General features: G+C 37.6%; 1 protein-coding gene across 1 annotated transcript in view; it reads left to right on the top strand.

Moving 5' to 3' along the window:
• sema3c (sema domain, immunoglobulin domain (Ig), short basic domain, secreted, (semaphorin) 3C) overlaps positions 1 to 20,671 on the top strand; it is a 58,055-nt gene that overhangs the window by 11,375 nt on the left and 26,009 nt on the right. The window contains exons 3-4 of the mRNA XM_084110939.1: positions 17,892 to 18,052; positions 18,865 to 18,927. Of these exons, the coding sequence (XP_083967065.1) occupies positions 17,892 to 18,052; positions 18,865 to 18,927 (224 nt within the window). The remainder of the gene's footprint in view (positions 1 to 17,891; positions 18,053 to 18,864; positions 18,928 to 20,671) is intronic.

The raw sequence follows: 20,671 nt of genomic DNA, 5'->3' as shown, positions 1-20,671 counted from the left end.
ACTAAAATTTATTAAGTTCAACTTAATGCATTTCTTTAAATGTAGCTAAAATCAATTGTGTGGAACCACTTACCATAAACATTTTTAGTAAATTCAACGAATCATTTTTTTCAGTGTAGGTGCTTGCGATGGTTTTCTGGACAGTTGCTAGGATGGTTTCTAGTAGTGTTTTGCCGTTTTTTCTAGAGGATTGCTTATCACCAAGTATGAGAAATAGTAACACTGATGCTTGCCTTAGCAAACAGCACTAAATATCAATGCTGGGTGAAAGATCATTGCCTGCAACTAGCCTCTATGTTGAGTGTGAGGTTAAGAGGTCGTAGTTATAGGTTAGAGTTAAAGTGAGGTCTGCTATATGGAGCGTCAGTCTTTTTCAAGTTGAGATCTGAATAGTGCGAATAGTTCTTTGTAGTCGTAACACTGATTTTTTTTGGCTAAGGACAACAGTTATGAACATTGAACACATGTAAAATATTAAGCAATGAACACAAACACACACAAACACAGTGCAAAACGTTTGGGGGAATTCCATTCCGTACAAAACATAGTTTGTCGAGGCTGTCAGCAGTGGCATATTAAGGCCAACAAATGTGTTTATCTGCAGGCTATGTCTAGGGTAACTGTACTGATCGAGTTAGAGCTTGGACTGCAGTGCTCAAGGCAGACAATCTCTGTCCTCTTTCTCGCCCCCATTTCACCTCCATCTCTGCCTGAAGGTCTGTCGCTCACCTTTCTAACCTTGCTAAATCCCACTGGTTCACTCTGTTTGCATGGAGATACCATGATCAATCCATGTCCATCAATACTGAGAACGGCCCGTCATAATGTTGCCGTTAACATGCATGTTCTCCCCGATTGATTCATGCTAATGTATTCAAACGTTGTTCCATGTTTCATCCTCCAAGATTTCCTTTAAGCCTTTTATGCTATCTGTTTGCTCAAACCGTGCAGGCCTAAGACTTTGAAAAGAATGTTTAAAGCCAAATATGGTCTATGGTTTGAAGATTCTTACAGCTTTTCCAGCCGAGTGGCCAAAACTCTAAATTGTAAAAGGAAAGAGGTTGGTTCAAAAGAAAAACGAAGGAAACATTGGCGTCGACAGGTCCTTCCTGTGCTCTAATGTGAATTTCACTTTCAAAATGAGACTTCTTCTAGTCATGTCTGTGTTCATCTGTATACCTCCAAAGTTACAGCACATTAACTTTTTTACGAGGATTTTTGTACAACAAAATACTATTCATTTTAAACTACGTAGTATGAAATGTCCTTATTTGTCATGAAAATAGTAAAAAGGAAGCAAAACAAAAATGTATGGGGGTTGGGGGGATTTGGGTTGAAATATTTTAGGGATTCACCACAGACTTTCCATTGTCACTGTTTTAAGTAAATCGGCATGCATGTTTATGTATAAGGTAGGGGTGCCTCGTGTTAAGGTGAAAGGTCACGGGGGGGCCCAGGGGGAACGGTGACAGGTGAAGATGTACCCATGTGCTAATTGAGGCAAAGCAGCCATTAGTACGATGGGTAGGTTAACGTGTAAAGTTACAGCTCCTATGGGAAACCCTGTGTGGTGCCAGAGAAATACAGCACTGTAACTGAGCCCGACCTGACGCAGAGAGATACGGAGGATCTGAGACTGCTGATAAACTTCAATGCTGCCAAGAGAGCTACCCCATCTGAACTCAGTGCTAATATTATGCTATCTGTTGGGGAATCTGACAGAACTGTAAAAGTATTACAAATAAATGTGAATGAAAGCCCAATCACTTCTAATCGTATTTAAACAGGAAGCACTTATTTTCTTTGCAGGCTTTTTGTATTACATGCTTTGCTCTCGGTTGACCTCAACAGTTTCATTTGTGAAGCTTAAGTATTCATTTTTATAATTTTTATAAATAGCATGATGATGACAATCGCAGCCTTTAAATTCACTTTGCCTATTTAGTTACTATCCATCCTAATAGCATGCAATAAAACATCCCAAATCACAGCAGGTTGAACATTTTAACCCAATTATGAAGTGTAGATCAGTGCATCAATTATAATTAATAACGCCCATAATCCATTGTCCAACAGAAGAAGAGTTTGTGATGGTTCACTTGACATAGTGAAGACATACAATGGATGTTCAACAAATGCCCGGTTTATGTGGTTCTTTTATGTTTGTGATGTATTGTGATATGTCAGTGTGTATTTGATCGTTGATGCTGCAGAAATGGACAAAAAATAAAGAGTACTAAAAGTATTGTACTTTATACATTATTATATATATGATTATTTTTTGTATTTCCTAATACAATATAATATAATAAATTGTAACATAAATGTTATAAAGATAAACTATTTTTATAACTTTTCAGGAACCCTTTTGTTCCTACGTTTTGCTTTATATTATTAGAAGCTTGCTTTAAAGGCGATATATAAATATATTTTTTATAAAGTAAATAAAGTTTTACTATTATTTATATATTATATAATTTTAAGAAACTGAATTCAGCTAGATGCCAACACTTGCAAAAAGTATCCCACAAATTGGAGCTGTTATCAACTTTATTACTATTTTATGCAGTGTACGAGTATGCAAATTGGTACACAACCATATAACTAGTCCTGTTTTTCTTGTACCATGTACAAGAGAACCATTGTATATGGAAATAGTGTGGCAGAAACAGTTCTTCTCTGACTGGTTACCCCAGAGGACAGATGTGTTGAAGGATTTAAGGGCAAAATGGCAGCCCATTTGCTAATTGATGCAGTCATTTGCTAACAGTGCTGTCAGTGTGCAATGCAATGCAATGCATACAGGTCCTCTTCCCCTATGCCAGTATTTATAAACGCTTATTGAATGAGAGTGCTTGTGTATTTGTGTATGTGTGCATTCTAGAGGCCAGAGGAATGTGGGTAATGTCAAGAGGACAGACTGTCTGACGACACTGTCGCATGTTACCCTACAGTCTGTGTGGTCATAACCCATTGAGCGCATCCCAACCTGCTTGCTGTGTTCACCTGATCACCCTAAATCAGTAGTTTCTTACCACGCCTTACAGTGTAATACTTGATCACATTGAATTTTAGTTTAGATTTTTTTTTTTTTAATGGAAGTATTTATTATAAATGATTTATCCGTGCACATAATTATTGTTTTTCACTTCATGTGCCCTTGTCATCTTTAATGAAAATAACTTCCCTCCCTTGCAGTGACATCACTTCTCTTCTCTGATGATGCGTTTACTGGCGTGTGGGAGGGGCAACTGGTCAATCACATGAGATCAGTCAATAGCAAACCACAACCATCCATCAATTCCTGATGCACAAAATCAAATCCCGCCCACATTTTTCTTGCTTTGTGAAGCTCTTTCACTCATATACATCACAATAGACAATAAAAGACTATCGCAACTTCCATTTCATGCCGATTTTAAGTTTAAGACTTTGGGCCCTATTTTAACGATCTAAGCGCATGATCTAAAGCGCAGGGCGCAAGTTCACTTAGGGCACGTCCGAATCCACTTGCTAGTTTAACGAAGGAAAAAATGGTCGTCGCGCCAGGCGCATGGTCTAAAAGGGTTGTCCCTATTTTCTTAATGAGTAATGGGTGTGTTTTGGGATTTACTTTAAACCAATCAGAGTCTCATCTCCCATTCCCTTTAAATGCCAGTTGTGCTCGCGCCATGGCAGATTCGCTATTTACATGACGGAATTTGATAGTGGAAAGACCGAACGCATCTCCAGAGCGCAAACGGAACTGCTCGTGCGCGAGGTAAAAGTGCGCAAGAAGACCATCTACGGGACAAGCCGGATTCCACCATATCTTTATGTACACAATAATAATCTTTTACATTGTAATCCTTTTATTTTAAATATTTGGCATGTTTGTGTGCTGCTGTGCGTTCCTGTGTTTAATAAGCAGAGTGTATGCACGTTGTGGACCCGCTTATAGGCGCACATTACTAATGCGCTCTTTAAATAACAAAAAAAAAAATATTGCATAATATATACATAGACTGTGTCACTGACCAACTGAAACCTGGTCTAAAGTCAATGGCACAGTCTATGTCTGTTGCCTCAAAATAGCAACGTGCCAACAATGCGCCAGAACACACCTTGTTTTCAGACTAGCACGCCCATGGGTGCACAAATGGGTGCAAATGCATTTGCTATTTAAACAACGTGGCGCAGGACGTGAAAATGATAACTGCGTCAGGCTGAAACTAGCAAAAGACACTTGCATCGTGCTTGGCACTGCATTGTGCCAGGTGTAAGATAGGGCCCTTTAAGTTTAAGACTTTAAGACTCTAATCATGATCAACAGTAATGGTGCCCTAGCAAGCACCAATCACTTGGCATCCTCCATGTTTCCATTTTACAGCAAGATAGATCATACGTCTGAATCAAGGCTAAATATATTGTACGCTTTAACGAGGATGACGTTTACAGTTGCCTGGACAGAGGCTTTGAGCTCTACGAGTATGTGTGAAATCACTTACACATCACATTATGTGAGTGTAACCATGCAGAACCAAACCAAAGAACCATGCTATTGTCTAAACAGCGGTGGCTTTTGAAAGGGGTTTTAAGTCATGTCTTGAAGGCAGGGGCACTCCATCTCAATGAAGAACATGAGTTTTGGGTACTCCACTCACTTGTTTCCCCGAGCTAGACCCCGAAGCCGCCGCCAGGCGCCGCCATTTGCGCCATTTAGAATTTCAGCCGCCGCCAGCCAATAATTTCGTAAGCCAAATTGAGCCGCCATCTGATAAAGTTTGGCTGAGCCGGCTAGAATTATTTGCATCAAATAATAATTCTATCACATAGAGACATACACACACGAAATATAAACAATACATGAGATCTATTTTCTCACTGGATTCATAACAGCACAGTCTTGTGCTCGTTGCTACGATACACAGACTCACAGTGAATTGACGACCAATTAAAATTGCTCGTTTTCCGTACAGAAGAAGCGATGCATTTTTTTCTCGCACTGAGGTGAAATGGTGGAAAGAAGCAAGCAAGGTAATTTTGATCTCACTTCTCACATACTTTCCTAATTCCTACTTACTTTTTTTTTTAACTTAGGCCTACCCAGACTTTTGTTCAGGGCACGGTTGCACAAACACCTGAATCAAAGATTGATGTTATGAACCAAATATTCTGGAACGGAGATTTATAGCACTGAACGTGATATTACTGCAGTAACAAACCACCGTTTCTAATTCACGACGCATGCTTCAGTGTAAATTGAAGTGAAATGTGCAAAACTTTGTCCAAAATAATACTGATGTGTTTATATTAAGGCGAGACACGGCAGGCATCGTTTTTTTTTTTTTACTGGTCAATTTTGAGATTTTTGGATATTTGTCTTCAATAACATGTCTTCTTTCAGACTTGTGGTGAAAAAAAGTCCGAAATACACATTTAGGTCTTTATTTTACTACACTTCGTCTGTTTGCGTCTGTAGATTTCTCATAAATTCAACAAAATTTTGCGTTCTTAATCAACATACTTCTCCGCGATCTCTGCCGTCACCCTCTCACATGCACCGTTAGGAAGCTCTCTCTCTTCTGTACAATTCTGTTGGATCCAAATATGGATCACTTGCTCCTTCAAGGTGTAATATGATAAGCTTCATCCATGATAATGCCAAGTTATTGTATACAACTTAGCCTACATACATTTAGCCTAAACACAACACATTGTAGGCTATTTGAAAATGTTTAGTAGCATACAGACTACAAAATAAATATGTACATACGTTGTGAAAGTAAAATCTGGTGTTTTCTTTATTACATTGTATTGCATTTTGTAGAAATATAGTGTAAAATATAGTGTAAGCCATGCATTGCTTGGAAATATTGAGATCTAGTAAATCAGTATAACATAGACATCTGTAGACATGAAGTGGCAGCTTCAGCCATTTGCAGCTATGAAAAGTTTGGCGGCTGCAGCAGCCATTTAGGTTTTGGCTGAGCCGGCTAGCCAGCCAATAACTTCATCAGCCAGCCATTATTCTCAAAACAAATGGCTTCGGGCTCTACCCCGAGCAACACTGGCACCAGTAGCGTTCTGAATGAATGGGACATGGCCGATATATTTGCATACAGTTAATTTATGCACGCAAGCTTTTGGTGTTCAGGCATCGAGGAGGAAGTTAACAAAAGCTGCGGCTGTAATTGGAGCTTAAGCCAGTAAAGCAAAGTTAATGGAGCTTGGAAAACTTTGGCTCGAGTGCTGAACTGCAATTAGTGACTCTCAGCAGGTCCGTGCAATCATTTGTTCACATGGTGTTGGTTGTGTTATAGTCTTGATAATTCTTTGACATTCTTTGTTAGAGTGACTATATTTACTATGTTTACACGTGCAGATTTCTGTGAATCCAAGTCAATCTGAGATGTCTAAGTTATCTTAAACTGCATTACTAGGCCTATGTACATGAGTTACCATGAAATCAAAATGGACAATTCTTGTTTTTTATGGAATATTGTGGTAGCTATTTATTATAAATGATTTATCTGTGCAAATAGTTTTTATTTATTTATTCATGTGCCCTTGTAATCATAAATCAAAATAACTTCTCCTCAGATGACGTTTACTTGCGTGAGGGCGGCACAACCTGTCAATCACATGACATCACAGCAATAAACCTCAACCATCCACTGATCCAATTAATTCCCCACTGACAAAGTCAAGTCCCCCCTCGACATTTTGTCCTTGTTCGAGAAGCATTTTACTCAATTATACTTCACAATAGACTATCGCAACTTCCGTTTCATGCCGACTTTAAATTCAATTGTGAACGCAAATAAGTATTTGAACACCTGAGAAAATCAATGTTAATATTTGGTACAGTAGCCTTTGTTTGCAATTACAGAGGTCAAACGTTTCCTGTAGTTTTTCACCAGGTTTGCACACACTGCAGGAGGGATTTTGGCCCACTCCTCCACACAGATCTTCTCTAGATCAGTCAGGTTTGTGGGCTGTCGCTGAGAAACACGGAGTTTGAGCTCCCTCCAAAAATTCTCTATTGGGTTTAGGTCTGGAGACTGGCTAGGCCACGCCAGAACCTTGATATGCTTCTTACAGAGCCACTCCTTGGTTATCCTGGCTGTGTGCTTCGGGTCATTGTCATGTTGGAAGACCCAGCCTCGACCCATCTTCAATGTTCTAACTGAGGGAAGGAGGTTGTTCCCCAAAATCTCGCAATACATGGCCCCGGTCATCCTCTCCTTAATACAGTGCAGTCGCCCTGTCCCATGTGCAGAAAAACACCCCCAAAGCATGATGCTACCACCCCCATGCTTCACAGTAGGGATGGTGTTCTTGGGATGGTACTCATCATTCTTCTTCCTCCAAACACGTTTAGTGGAATTATGACCAAAAAGTTCTATTTTGGTCTCATCTGACCACATGACTTTCTCCCATGACTCCTCTGGATCATCCAAATGGTCATTGGCAAACTTAAGACAGGCCTTGACATGTGCTGGTTTAAGCAGGGGAACCTTCCGTGCCATGCATGATTTCAAACCATGACGTCTTAGTGTATTACCAACAGTAACCTTGGAAACGGTGGTCCCAGCTCTTTTCAGGTCATTGACCAGCTCCTCCCGTGTAGTTCTGGGCTGATTTCTCACCTTTCTTAGGATCATTGAGACCCCACGAGGTGAGATCTTGCATGGAGCCCCAGTCCGAGGGAGATTGACAGTCATGTTTAGCTTCTTCCATTTTCTAATGATTGCTCCAACAGTGGACCTTTTTTCACCAAGCTGCTTGGCAATTTCCCCGTAGCACTTTCCAGCCTTGTGGAGGTGTACAATTTTGTCTCTAGTGTCTTTGGACAGCTCTTTGGTCTTGGCCATGTTAGTAGTTGGATTCTTACTGATTGTATGGGGTGGACAGGTGTCTTTATGCAGCTAACGACCTCAAACAGGTGCATCTAATTTAGGATAATAAATGGAGTGGAGGTGGACATTTTAAAGGCAGACTAACAGGTCTTTGAGTGTCAGAATTCTAGCTGATAGACAGGTGTTCAAATACTTATTTGCAGCTGTATCATACAAATAAATAGTTAAAAAATCATACATTGTGATTTCTGGATTTCTTTTTTTAGATTATGTCTCTCACAGTGGACATGCACCTACGATGACAATTTCAGACCCCTCCATGATTTCCAAGTGGGAGAACTTGCAAAATAGCAGGGTGTTCAAATACTTATTTTCCTCACTGTATATATATATATATATGTGTGTGTGTATGTATATGTGTTTTTATATATATATATATATATATATATATAGGGCTGTCGAGCGATGAAACTAAATAACCAAAAAAATGTAATTAATTGCACCTAACATTAAAATATATTTTCACAAAAATGTTCATTTTTTTTACTAAAATATATCTTCACACTGAATCTCCAGATGATTGCAGAAACAACATTAAATACAGTATTTAAAATCTCTCTCTCTCCCTCTCATACTTACCCCTTTTCCACCAAAGCAGTGCTGGTGCCGGTTCGGAGCCGGTGCCTACTCGCGAACCAGTTATTTGTGTTTCGACAGCCAAAGAACCAGTTCTCGGCCAGGAAAATTGGTTCCAAAGCGGCACCAACTCTTTGCTGGACTAGAACCGTTCTTTAACCACGTCACGCTTACGTCGGGGGGTGGGGTTATTGTCGAACTTCTTCTCGAGCATAATCTCCGTCTATAGTAATCCAGACGAGCAGCACAAATGTGTTCTGTCTTCTTCTGACCCCAATATAGGATCGCGAGGCAAGGAGAAACATTTGCAGAAAGACAATGTAGTCCAACATTGTAATTGTTATGTTTGAATTTGGCGCAAGCCTTTCTAGGAAAGCTAAGACGTAGCCTATGGCAACGTACACAGTGATATAACGACGTCGTTCGCTGGGCTCTCTAGTCAGTGGAAAAACAAACAGGTTCTGAGAAGGTTCGCAAGTTGAACCAACTTTGAACCAGCACCAGTTCCAAACCAGTTCTTTTTGGGTGGAAAAGGGGTAACAGACACACACACACACACACACACACACACACACACACACACACACACACACACACACACACACACACACACACACACACACACACACACACACACACACACACACACACACACACACACACACACACACACACACACGTATATAATAAAGATGAATACATAAATGAAGGTTATTCAATTGGATATCTAAGCATACAGACTGGTTAAACATGGCTAGGGCTGCCAGTTTGACTGATTGATAGTTGTTTTACCTTCAAATTACATGACAAAGCTGCAGCTCAGTTCTGAAATCAGTTGTAGTGATTCTAATCTGACACGAGGCTGATTTTGGATCCGTCGCTAATTTCAGCCTTTGGTTAAAGCATTGGCAGCCGAGACAGAGGAGAATGCAGCACTTCAGTGACATTAGTGGGCAACCTACACCAGACGTTTGGCATCATGACTTTAAATCAATCCAGCTTCTCTTGTAAAAGAGCTCAGCTGATATTTTGCCAAGAGCAAGCATGCTCCTTGTAAAGCTAACAGACTGATAGTATTCTGTTAGCCAGTTCTAGGAACCTGATGCTACTCTGATCAGGCCAATAATCAGAATAGTCTTAGAATACTTTTATATTTAATGCATTGAGCAGACGAGTGCATTAGCTTAAGGTTTACACACATTTATACTTGCATTTAAAGGTTTGTTGTTGTTTTAAACTTTGTTCCACATATTTGGGATATGGAATGAGCCGCACAATCTTGAGTTGAGAAGAGATGGGCTAATATTCTAAGAGCTCAGACTTATGAGTTTTACCTGACAGGTGATAAAACAGGCTAAAAAAAGCTACTGTTGTACTGTATTGTCAGTCGAATTCGCTGATTTTGACTCAGGCCAAGCTACATTAATTGGAATATAAGGCCCGAGATTAACTTATTTACTTAATTTGATCTCATCTTAAGTATCTGTCAATTTTTATCGTTGTAGAGCAGCTTCACAAAGCTAATATGAACAGAGCGAAGCTAGTATTGACAACACCAGGCTGGAAGCATAGCAAAAAATATGGATTATTTGATCCATGTCAAGGTGAATCCATGTACTCATTAAACTCTTAAACCTACCAGCGTTTCTCTAATCTCGTAACCTTGTGCCACATACATGCAGTATGGATTTCTCTGGAAGCTTCTCTTTTTTTGATCAAGCATGCGGTCTTGCATGTCTTGGTGGTCTCCTCTGAGAAGATCGAGACCCATAACCCTTTCTGTGCTGTTTAATAATGGATGTTAAAGAAGTTTCAAAAGGGCCTTGTTCCAGTTCTGCTCGACTGCTCAGTGTAAATGAAAACAAAAAGGTTGTGAGTGGAATGGGGAAGAGGAAACTTATCTATAGCCAGTTAGCATGGTCCAAGTTCTTAGTTCATCACTTGGATGGCTGCTCAAAGCTTGCTCATGTTAAAGATCTGAAAAAGATCATCTTGTTCACATTGTTAATGAAATAACCTTCTTTATGGGTTACTGTTCTGGGTTCACTATAAATTAAGCTCTATAGATGAGAGGCTATCAAATGTTTTGATGCCAAAGACCCTTAAATCTCTTTGTGAGGAACCCCTTTCTTAAAATAGAAAGGCAGCTACATGATCAAAAAAAGAGTAAAAACAGTAATATTGTAAAATATGACTAAAATTTAAAATATTTTAATATATATAAAAATATAATTTATTCCTGTAATGGCAAAGCTAAATTTTCAGCATTATTTCTCCAGTTTTTAGTGTCACATGATCCTTCAGAAATCATTCTTATATGATGATTTGCTGCTCAAAAACCATTTATTATTTTTGTCAGTATTGACAATAGTTGTGCTGATTAATATTTTTGTGGAGATTGTCAAACGGTTTTCAGGATTCTTTGATAAAATGAAAATTAAAAAGAACAGCATTATTTTCATTATAAATGTCTTTACTGTCATTTTTCATCAGTTTAGCGCATCCTTGCTGAATACAAGTATTCATTTCTTTCAAAGAAAATTAATTCTGAACCCAACGGTAGTGTATTTTCATGTATAAAGACCTATTGTGGAGATTATAAAGAGTGTTATTATAAAAACACATTTTTGCATATTCTCATTGTACTGAAGCAAAAACAAATGATTAAAATATGACCCAATATGTAAAAATATTCTACCCACTATAAGTGAAAAAAACACATGTATAAAAACAAATGCAAATTTGGATGTTATGCCTTACTTTAAAAAAAAGAAAACGAAAAAAAAAAAAAAAACTGAACAGGGCCGTTTTATTAGAAATGAAATTATCCCCAGATAACAACAAATTAAAGTCACTAAATGAAAATGTAATACAGCAGTATGAAATTTGGTATGTTTAAAAATAAGTTCGTTTAAAATTATTATTATTAATATATACAATTAATATTTCAATTTAACAACCCTAAAAATACATTTTGTAAAATTGAATAATAATAATAATAAATAGCAAATTCTCTCCATTTTTTGCAGAACCCCAAGCCCCAAATTAGAAAACCCCTGCTACACACAACAACTGCGGCAAACTGTCAACCAACTTCTTGAGTTGTTACTGCTACTTGTTTTCAGCTCCGTTCCTTTCACAGATGATTTAAAGACAATCAAACTGTAGTATAAAAAAGAGAATCAACCTTCTCATTTGACTACACAAGTTCGTAAGTGCTTTTTAACCACATATATCAAATATCACTCCACTGAAGAGCTCAGGAAGAGGCCTAGACATAACGCCTGTGAGGAAAATGTTCCCAGCACTTCTCCGCAATACAACCCTTCCAGAAAACCACACCATCGGCAGTGTAAAGAGCACCCCGCTGAGTGGACAACACAGCCCATGTCATGGTCAACCGTATCAACAGAGCAACACCCACAATGTCTCCTCTAGGACCAATCCTACCAGGACGTCTGATGAACATCTCTGGGTTGATCTTCCTGATTTAACCATGCAGGAATGTGGTCAAGCCCATGATTAATACTGTATGTTCACAAACAAAATGTATTCATTAATCAAAAGCCCTCTTGACGTGAATTAGCCTGGGGTTTAAAGTTACATATTGGCCTTTAAGTTATGGAATATGGTTTTGATTTGCTTGATGTTGATTCATATTCATCATGTGTGCTGCTTTTGACTACTGACAGTGAGTTTGATTGCTGGAAGCATTTAAACTCAGAGTCTCTCTGAAGTTTTCACTGTATAGCGGTTTGCTAGGCTGATGTCTGCCAACTTTCCATGATGTAGCATAACTATGCATTCTTCATATTAGGTCAGGCCCCTTATCAATATTCTCTTGACACTAGTCATGATTGGACTGAATGATATTTTTTAAATTAATAACATGAATTAAATTGTGGGTTACCTTTACAGAAATGCTTACCGGTATGTGGTCTGTAATTCCCATTAACTGATGAATGGTGTCTCCAGACATTAGCTTGCGCTGTTTGTAGATGGATCACTGACATGATGCTGGAGTCTTGACCTATTAATATATTCAAAAACATAAAAAAAGCTTAATCAGTGTTGAATGCTGCTCATAGTAGTTAAACAACAGTGAAAGCTTCTCAAAACAGAAATGAAAATAAGCAGCAGCATTTAACTATACTTCGATATGAATAAAATGGTGAAACATTTCCAATGGGACTTTCATTGACATAATCCAAAAAAATAGATTACTAGAATGAATCAGCCTTTCCAAAGCTAAACACAAGAGTGAAACAGTGACGGTTTAAGTTTGATTGCAAGTTTTAGAATATTTTAACTTATTAGAGCTGGCTAATTAACTGGCTTAACGAGTTTTAGGATAGTGAGTTTGATTTTCATTGTCGCTGAACTATCATGACACTAACAAATATAGTCTGCATGTTATTCACACCCTGTATAGAAAGTAATTAGGATATTGTTTTATACAATAGTTCAATAAACAAGAAGTTAATTTTGAGTATCTTTCCTTTTAGATAGAATGTTGCTAACTAATACCCCAATTTAGGTTTGCGCCTGGGAAAATATGCAAAATTTCAGCCATATTTCAATGTCTACCATCATTGACAATAGCATAATGATGTATGAAGCACAGCTCACTCAAAAGTCACTTTCAAACCAAGTAGCTTTCTGTTGAGCGCAGCGAATTCACATGACCAAACTGAACATGAGTTAAATTTACGTGGCGAAATTTTTCACCTTCAAGTGAAACTCATGAAATGTGTCTTTCACCCACAAAATGTCAGTAAGCAACGGTAAATGTGACTACACCTGAATGAATCAGTGCTTTTGAACAAAACGTTTGATTGAATGATTCAATGACTCATTCATAATGGCAGATACTTGTTGCCACCTACTGGCATATTGATGTAAATTGCAGAAAGAATAAATCAAAACCGTTGACATTTCTAAGAACATTTTAAACTGTTTAAACTGGATTTGTCTTTTTATCATCTTCAATTTTTATATTTGTGATTGATTTTGTAATCCTATTTGCCATACTGCAATATCACATGGCATATAAACACACTGCCTTTTCAAATCAGATCTCATTTTGAGACGATCAGCCAGTGTTTCACTGTGATGCGCACCCTCATTCTTTCCAGAAAGTTCATGATCCAAAACACAGGGCCAAATTAACACTGCAGTGGCTCATAAACAATTAGATGAATGTTGCATTGACGCAGTCAAAGCCTTGATCCTAATCCAACTGGCCTGGCACAATTTGAAAACTGCATTGCATAAGTGCGATCCAACTACTGTAACTCAGGCTACCTGGAGTGAATCTGCCTAGAAAAATGGGCTTTATTGGGAAATATTAAAATATATTTAAAATAAAAGCATAATTCAGCTTGTTAGTTAAAACAAATTGTGCATTTGTAATTGGTTAGTTGGCTAGTTAGTTAGTCAAAAATGCTTTTCAAACAAATCTCTTGTTGCATCCCAATTTACATACTACTCATAAGACCAGAACAGGCAATTCTTCTATATATTAGTCTTACTACACACTCAAAAGTATAAACTTTCCTATCTGAAGTGCATACTTTTAGTGCATAGTATAAGTATGTGGATTGGGATGTACCCTCTGTCTGCCCTAACTGAAAAATGTGCTAAGTGACCTTTGGCCTTAAGTAAAATATTATTTTACATTTAGAGTAAATTAGATCATCGGTCTGTTGTATTTTCTTCTGTAAACCCAAATATGAAATAAACTACAGCATTCTTCTTAATCGCATTATGAGCAGGTGTGGTAGCACCTGTCAGTGGGGAATGTTGACTTAGACATGTGTCCATAGCTCTAAGAATGATTCATGTTTTCAGAGCTCAGGGGTCAGGACAGGCGGACACAAAACACCACACAATCCTCCCGAGAGGGGGAACGTGTGCCTGTTTATCCATGGGGTGGGAAGGTCTTGTGAACGTTTCCCACTGTGCTGTCTTTTACTTCACCATATCAGAAATCTGTTTAGAAAGACAGAATATATGAAAGTCAGATTCAACAATAAACAGTTTGAGGTTAATCATTGCTTAACCTAACGCACTCAAACCTAAACCTGAACTAAAGCTTTATTCACACTACCGTTCAAAGTTTGGGGTTAGTAAGATTTAAAAAGTAGGAGAAATTAACACGTTTATTCGGCAAAGACACATTAAATTGGTCAAAAGTGATTTCTAATGTTACAAATGATTTCTATTTCAAATAAATGCTGTCCTTTTCAACTTCCTATTCATCAGATCCCTCATCAATCACGGTTTCCGCAATACTATTGACATTAATAATAATAAATGTTTCTTGAGCAGCAAATCAGCATATTAGAATGATTTCTGAAGGATCATGTGCACTGAAGACTGGAGTCATGATGCTGAAAATTCAGCTTTAAAATAATTAAGAACAATACAGTTTTTTACTGTATTTTTATCAAATAAATGCAGTCTTAAATCATAAAAAATAAATAAATCATTAAAGCAGACCCAAAAGTTTTAAACGGTAGGCTAGTGTGTGTGTGTGTGTTAACATCCCCCAGAACACCCTGGAAGTGGTGACTTTTGCCCAGGCAAGCACCACTCACATTCCCTTCAGAAAATATAAAATGTAATTCTTAAGGTTCACAAGAACGATTATAATTACCATAATCTTTCAAAAATGCAAAGAGTCAAAGAATTGATTGACTGATTGATTTTTTTCCCCCAGCTAAAACGATAAAAACATTGACAGCACTTATGTTGGTGTGTATGCTAATATAGTTATAATTATGTTTATTATGACCTTGGTGTGAATGGGCCTTTAGAATTTAACATCTGGGAAATATTTTGTGCAGCACACCAGCTACGAAAGAAAGAATAAGTTATGAGCAACACAGCATTTTTATGTTATAACAAACCTAAAACAGAAGCTGAAATAAACTGAAATTAAAGGCTCACCCACCAACGCAATTTTCTGAAAGGAAAATCTTTCTGAAGTCTTTAGTCTGCTGAATAGGGTGAAATGGGATTTTACGATTCCTGTCTGAGTTTACAGAAGCAGAATGTTTCTAATTAGTCTCCTGAAACCTAACCAGAAGTGGGATTTCTCTCTTTCGCTCCCTCTTTCGAGGCTTTTTATTTAATACTTATTTCCTCACATCTGCTTCCTCCTATGTTTCTTCTGCAACGTCACGTCTTCGTTCCTGTCTAGTTCTCATGCTCACAGCACGTTGCAGTCTCGCCCTGATGAGCTCTTTGAGCAGTAATAATGCCGCTCTTATCTTACTGAGATGCTATCCGTGGTGCTTTGAAGCCTGGTTGATGTAATCTGTTGCCCTCCGCACCTCCTCTTTATTAAACCCACGTTAGAATGACGGGTTTGACAAGGCCCTCTCCCCTAATATAATCCCATAATAGTCTGGTGAGACATGCTGTCTACTGTCAATGCTCTTCAGAGAGCCTGGGGTGACAATCTTCACTTCGTCTTGTGTGCTGGTCGCTTTATAATCGGAATGTCTTTTAAAGGAACACTCCACCGTTTTTTGAAATAGGGCTTATTCACCTTCTTTCCTACATTTAGATAGGTGGGCAAATGCATTTTTGTTTCAGTGCATGCATTGTTTTAGTTTGACAGGGTCGGCGCTAGCTTAGCTTAGCATAATGAATGGAATCCTTTGTTGCCAGCTAGCATGTCCTGAGTAAAAGTGATAAAAAACCCACCTAATTACTCTCTCTCTCTCTTAATGGCCTGCGTATTCACAACAAGTACAAATAGCGATGCAGATTAACACTAGGCCATTTCCTAGGCAGATATTGACTTATATATTAAGGACTATATTAGGGGGAAGCACAGGTGAAGCACTGCTACTTGGGCGTGATATCTCTGCTCCCAAGTAGCAGTGCTTCGCCTGTGCTTCCCCCTAATATAGTCCCAAGTCAATATCTGCCTAGGAAATCACCTAGTGTTAATCTGCATCGCTATTTGTACTTGTTGTGAATATGCAGGCCACAAGAAGTAATTAGGTGGGGTTTTTTTTTTTTTTTTATATCACTTTTACTCAGGACATGCTAGCTGGCAACAAAGGATTCCATTCATTATGCTAAGCTAAGCTAGCGCCGACCCTGTCAAACTAAAACAATGCATGCACTGAGACAAAAATGCATTTGCCCACCTATCTAAATGTAGGAAAGAAGGTGAATAAGCCCTATTTCAAAAAACGATGGAGTGTTCCTTTAAATTCCTGAATTTAAATTGAATTTGAAATGTACAATTGTAAACAGAATTTTAAGTAGAAACATATGAATTTCAAAAGGAACATAAAATGGATTAAAAAAAAATGTAAATAATATTAAATCGATCTTTGAAATATCACCAATAGAACTAGTGTATGTATATATGTATATTTTTTGCTTTTAATATTCATCACAATTTTGTGATGCTGTTTGACAAAATTAATATGAATTTGATTGCTGTTTTGACAGTACTGAACTATGAGAAATGTTTAATAATTTGAGATTCATATATTAAAGTACATATTTTAGGGATGCACGATATATCGGCGACCATATCGGCTAGTTACGTTCATTTTTAATGTTTTCATTATTGGCCTAATAAGAAAATTTGACCAATATATTAATGCCGATAAATAATTTGAATTGGTTGAAATATGATTGGAATCGCTTCGAAAAAGTAAAATACAGTTAAGTGGTCAGGCTCTCAAAAATTATATACAAATTTTGATTTAAATTTATTGGCCAATATATCGGCTATCGGCTTTCAAATATAAAGAATTATCGGTATTGGCCAAAATGTTCATATCAGTGCATCCCTAATATATTTTTAAATATATTTTAGAATGTTTTTATTACACATTTTTAAATTCCTAATTTTGCCCAATCCTGCATTGGATGTGCTGGTTTGAATTTTGGGAATTGAGGAAGCAGGGGATGGAGATATTTGTCATGAGATCCACTAAGGAAGGTGGGAATTGCGCTGCTTTTGTCTTCGTAGGCTTCTCTTTATTTTAGGATAAAAAGCAGAAACATGAAAGGAAAATGTCTGTGGAGAAGATAAATGTGACTTTGATTAGAACTGGAGGGAGTTATCCGAACATGGAAGAGAAACACAAGGAGGGGTGGCTTTAGAAGAGTGTTAAAAAAGAATAAAGACGAGGAGGAGGGTATCAATGTGGCCTCCGTTTCTCCATACAATAGTGAATGACTAATGAGAAACAACAATGAATATTCATGAGGTCACTCTTCATTAGAGACTTTGATGGTATAGTGAAGGGCCCTGCATCTAGAAGTATGTGAGAGTGTGTGTGTTTTTGAATAAGATCAGGGTTCGGCAGCCTCGTCCAAGTAAACACCACAACCTCACTCACACTAATGCAAAAGAACATGTTTGTGTTTGCATTACAGAATTACAGAAAACCCCGTCCTTTGAGCACTACACTTTGTCTGATAAGGCCATGGACTACAGGATCCTTTTCATGGATGAGGATCAGGACCGCATGTACGTGGGCTGCAAGGACCATGTACTCTCGATGGACATCAATAACATCAGCCAGACCACGCTGAAGGTTAGAGAGCAGTCAACACTCCTCTAGATCAACATGAAATGCAGCAGAACACTTCTGCAGCTGTTGAAAAACCAATGGTGACCACATTTCTTCTTTCACATCTCATTTGACAAATGGGAGAGATGCAGTTTGTTTAAACACAGAGACAGCTTAAACACAACTGGCACACGGTATGGAAGTTTATCTTTCCTCCTCCAACTAAGGCTGGCAAAACTTCAGATTCATTGCATTCTGCTGGTCTATCCTGCAGGGCTCTACCCGAATCACATGAGTTCGCCAGTAAAAAGCCTTAAGCCTGAGAACAATACAGCATGATTTTTGTTTTCTTTTAGAGCTTGTGATTGCTAAATAACTCCTAGGTGTTAAATTTGATATTTATAGTAACTTTTTTTCCATGAAACACAAAAAAAAAGAGAAAATTTGCAGAATGTCCAGGCTGCTTTTGTCCATACAATGAAAGGTGACTAGGACTGTTGATGACAAAAAAAATATTAGGAAATGTATATTTCACTCATTTTCTATATTTGAAGTCTTCTGAAACCCCTGAAAACCCTTCACCACAGCTCCCAAATCTTATTTGCGGTTGCATACGTTCAAATGTGGTGCATCAAGACGTGTCATGCCAGGTTTGATGTCAATTTTAATTACAAAATGGCAACTATTGATTAAATATGAACAATAACACTTGTCTAGTAGTACTATTAGACGTGCATTATAACGAAAATCAGTCAAAAACACTACACTGTCATATCAAGTTCTTTCATCAATATTACAAAACTCACATTGCTCTCCTTTTATTTTTTCTCTATCAGATCTTCTGGCCGGCATCCACCAGTAAGGTCGAGGAGTGTCAGATGGCTGGCAAAGACCCCACAGTAAGAACACTGACACTTTTAAACTCCTGGCATGTTATGGTTGGCCACCTTTTTATGCCTCCGATTCACACACAGCAGCAGCATTCTTGATTCAAATCCTAATTTTCTGTTGCTTGGTGAAGTGATCATCCAGTGAGCTGTTTTCACAAGCATTGTTCTCCCTACAATCACAGCAATTAATTAAACTTGTCCCAAATCAATCGAAAGAGCTCCAAACATGAGCTGATTCTAAATCAGTGTTTAGACCTCGGATTTTAACCGTTATGGCTGGATCAGGAACAGATGCATGAGTTTTTCAAAATAACGTTTTATTATTCCAATTTCTATCAGTCATGGCTGGATCAGAAACAGATGCTGTTGCCCCAGTGCCCGTGATAAAAGCTGTCTCTAGATGTTGTCTGTAGCGCAATGGGAGGTCACAATGTGTCATTAATTACGTGTTAGAATAAAGTAAAATGCAGGAATGGACTAATGTTTTTTAAATATTATAAAGTATATTTTAATTGCATGTAACTGTAAAAATAGGGCACCTGAATTAAAAAGAAAGAGAAGGAAAAAGAATGTTTTTAATGACTTTTTTTGCATTCTGACATTATTTTGACAGCAAGCACATTGTCCTTCCAGTTCAGTTACATAGAAGATAATTACAACTTTTTATCTCAGAACTCAGACTTTTCAGAGTTATAAACTTGCAAATGCAAGAAATAAAGTCAGAACTGCAAGAATGTTTGTGAGACTCACAATTCTGAGTTTATATACCACAATTCTGAGAAAAAAAGGTCAGAATTGCGAGGTATAAAGTTACAATTACAAGTTATAAAGTCTGAATTGCCAGAAATAAACTGAGCAATTCTGAGAATTGAACTCCGCAAGTCAGATTTGTAAAATAAAAACTCGGAATTACCTTTTTTATTTTTTTATTCTGTGGCAGAAAAAAGTCTCCATACTTGATTTAATAAAAATAATTATTTTTTTATAAATAAAATTCTACATAATTTAAAAGCATTCCAACTCTATGAATCTATGAATATAAATAACATCATAATATTTTAGCAATTGCAGTAAAGTATTGTAATTTTTTTTTTTTTTACATTACAGTATTGTGGGAAAGAATTGGAGGAAAATGCGCTTAATTTGTCATAAAAAAATAATGCCGGAATGCAAATAGATAAATAAATAAATCTAAAATTATTCAAAATATTTGATTATTCAAAATGTATTTTATTTTTTTATGATTTATTTCTTTTGATTTGCATTTTAGGGTGAAAAATGCCAAAGAAATGTACTTCAAAATTTACCCAGCCCTAGATACTTTGATTGTAGGAATACAGTGGTTTAATAACTTTAACAGTGGTGGTTTAACAGAGCAATGTGTCACATGGTGGAATATGCAGTTCAGCCTTCCTGCACTGCTTTTGACAAATATTTGTGTTTATCTAGCCCTTCCTAGAGTCTATCTGTGTACATGTTTAAACTAAGGTTTGCACCACATATTTCCCCTGACGTTTTATTTGCATCTATGGATCTGTAGTGTTGCCCACTTGTTAGGTTTCCTCCCCTCACAGGGATACACCCCATACCTGTCCCCTGATAGGATCATCAGCAGCGCGTGACCTCACATCATCCGAATCCATCGGCATCATTTGGGAAACACTGAGGCATTTCTTTAACAGAGCTGTAAATGATATTAAGACATGTTTATAGAGCTTGCTCTTGTTAATTTTGCCTGATCTCTACGTGAACC

The sequence above is a fragment of the Abramis brama genome (genome assembly GCF_963993115.1).
Source record: "Abramis brama genome assembly, chromosome: 4".
Lineage (NCBI taxonomy): Eukaryota > Metazoa > Chordata > Actinopteri > Cypriniformes > Leuciscidae > Abramis > Abramis brama.
The sequence above is the reverse complement of the archived record's forward strand: the minus strand, read 5'-3'. Positions and strand labels throughout refer to the sequence as shown.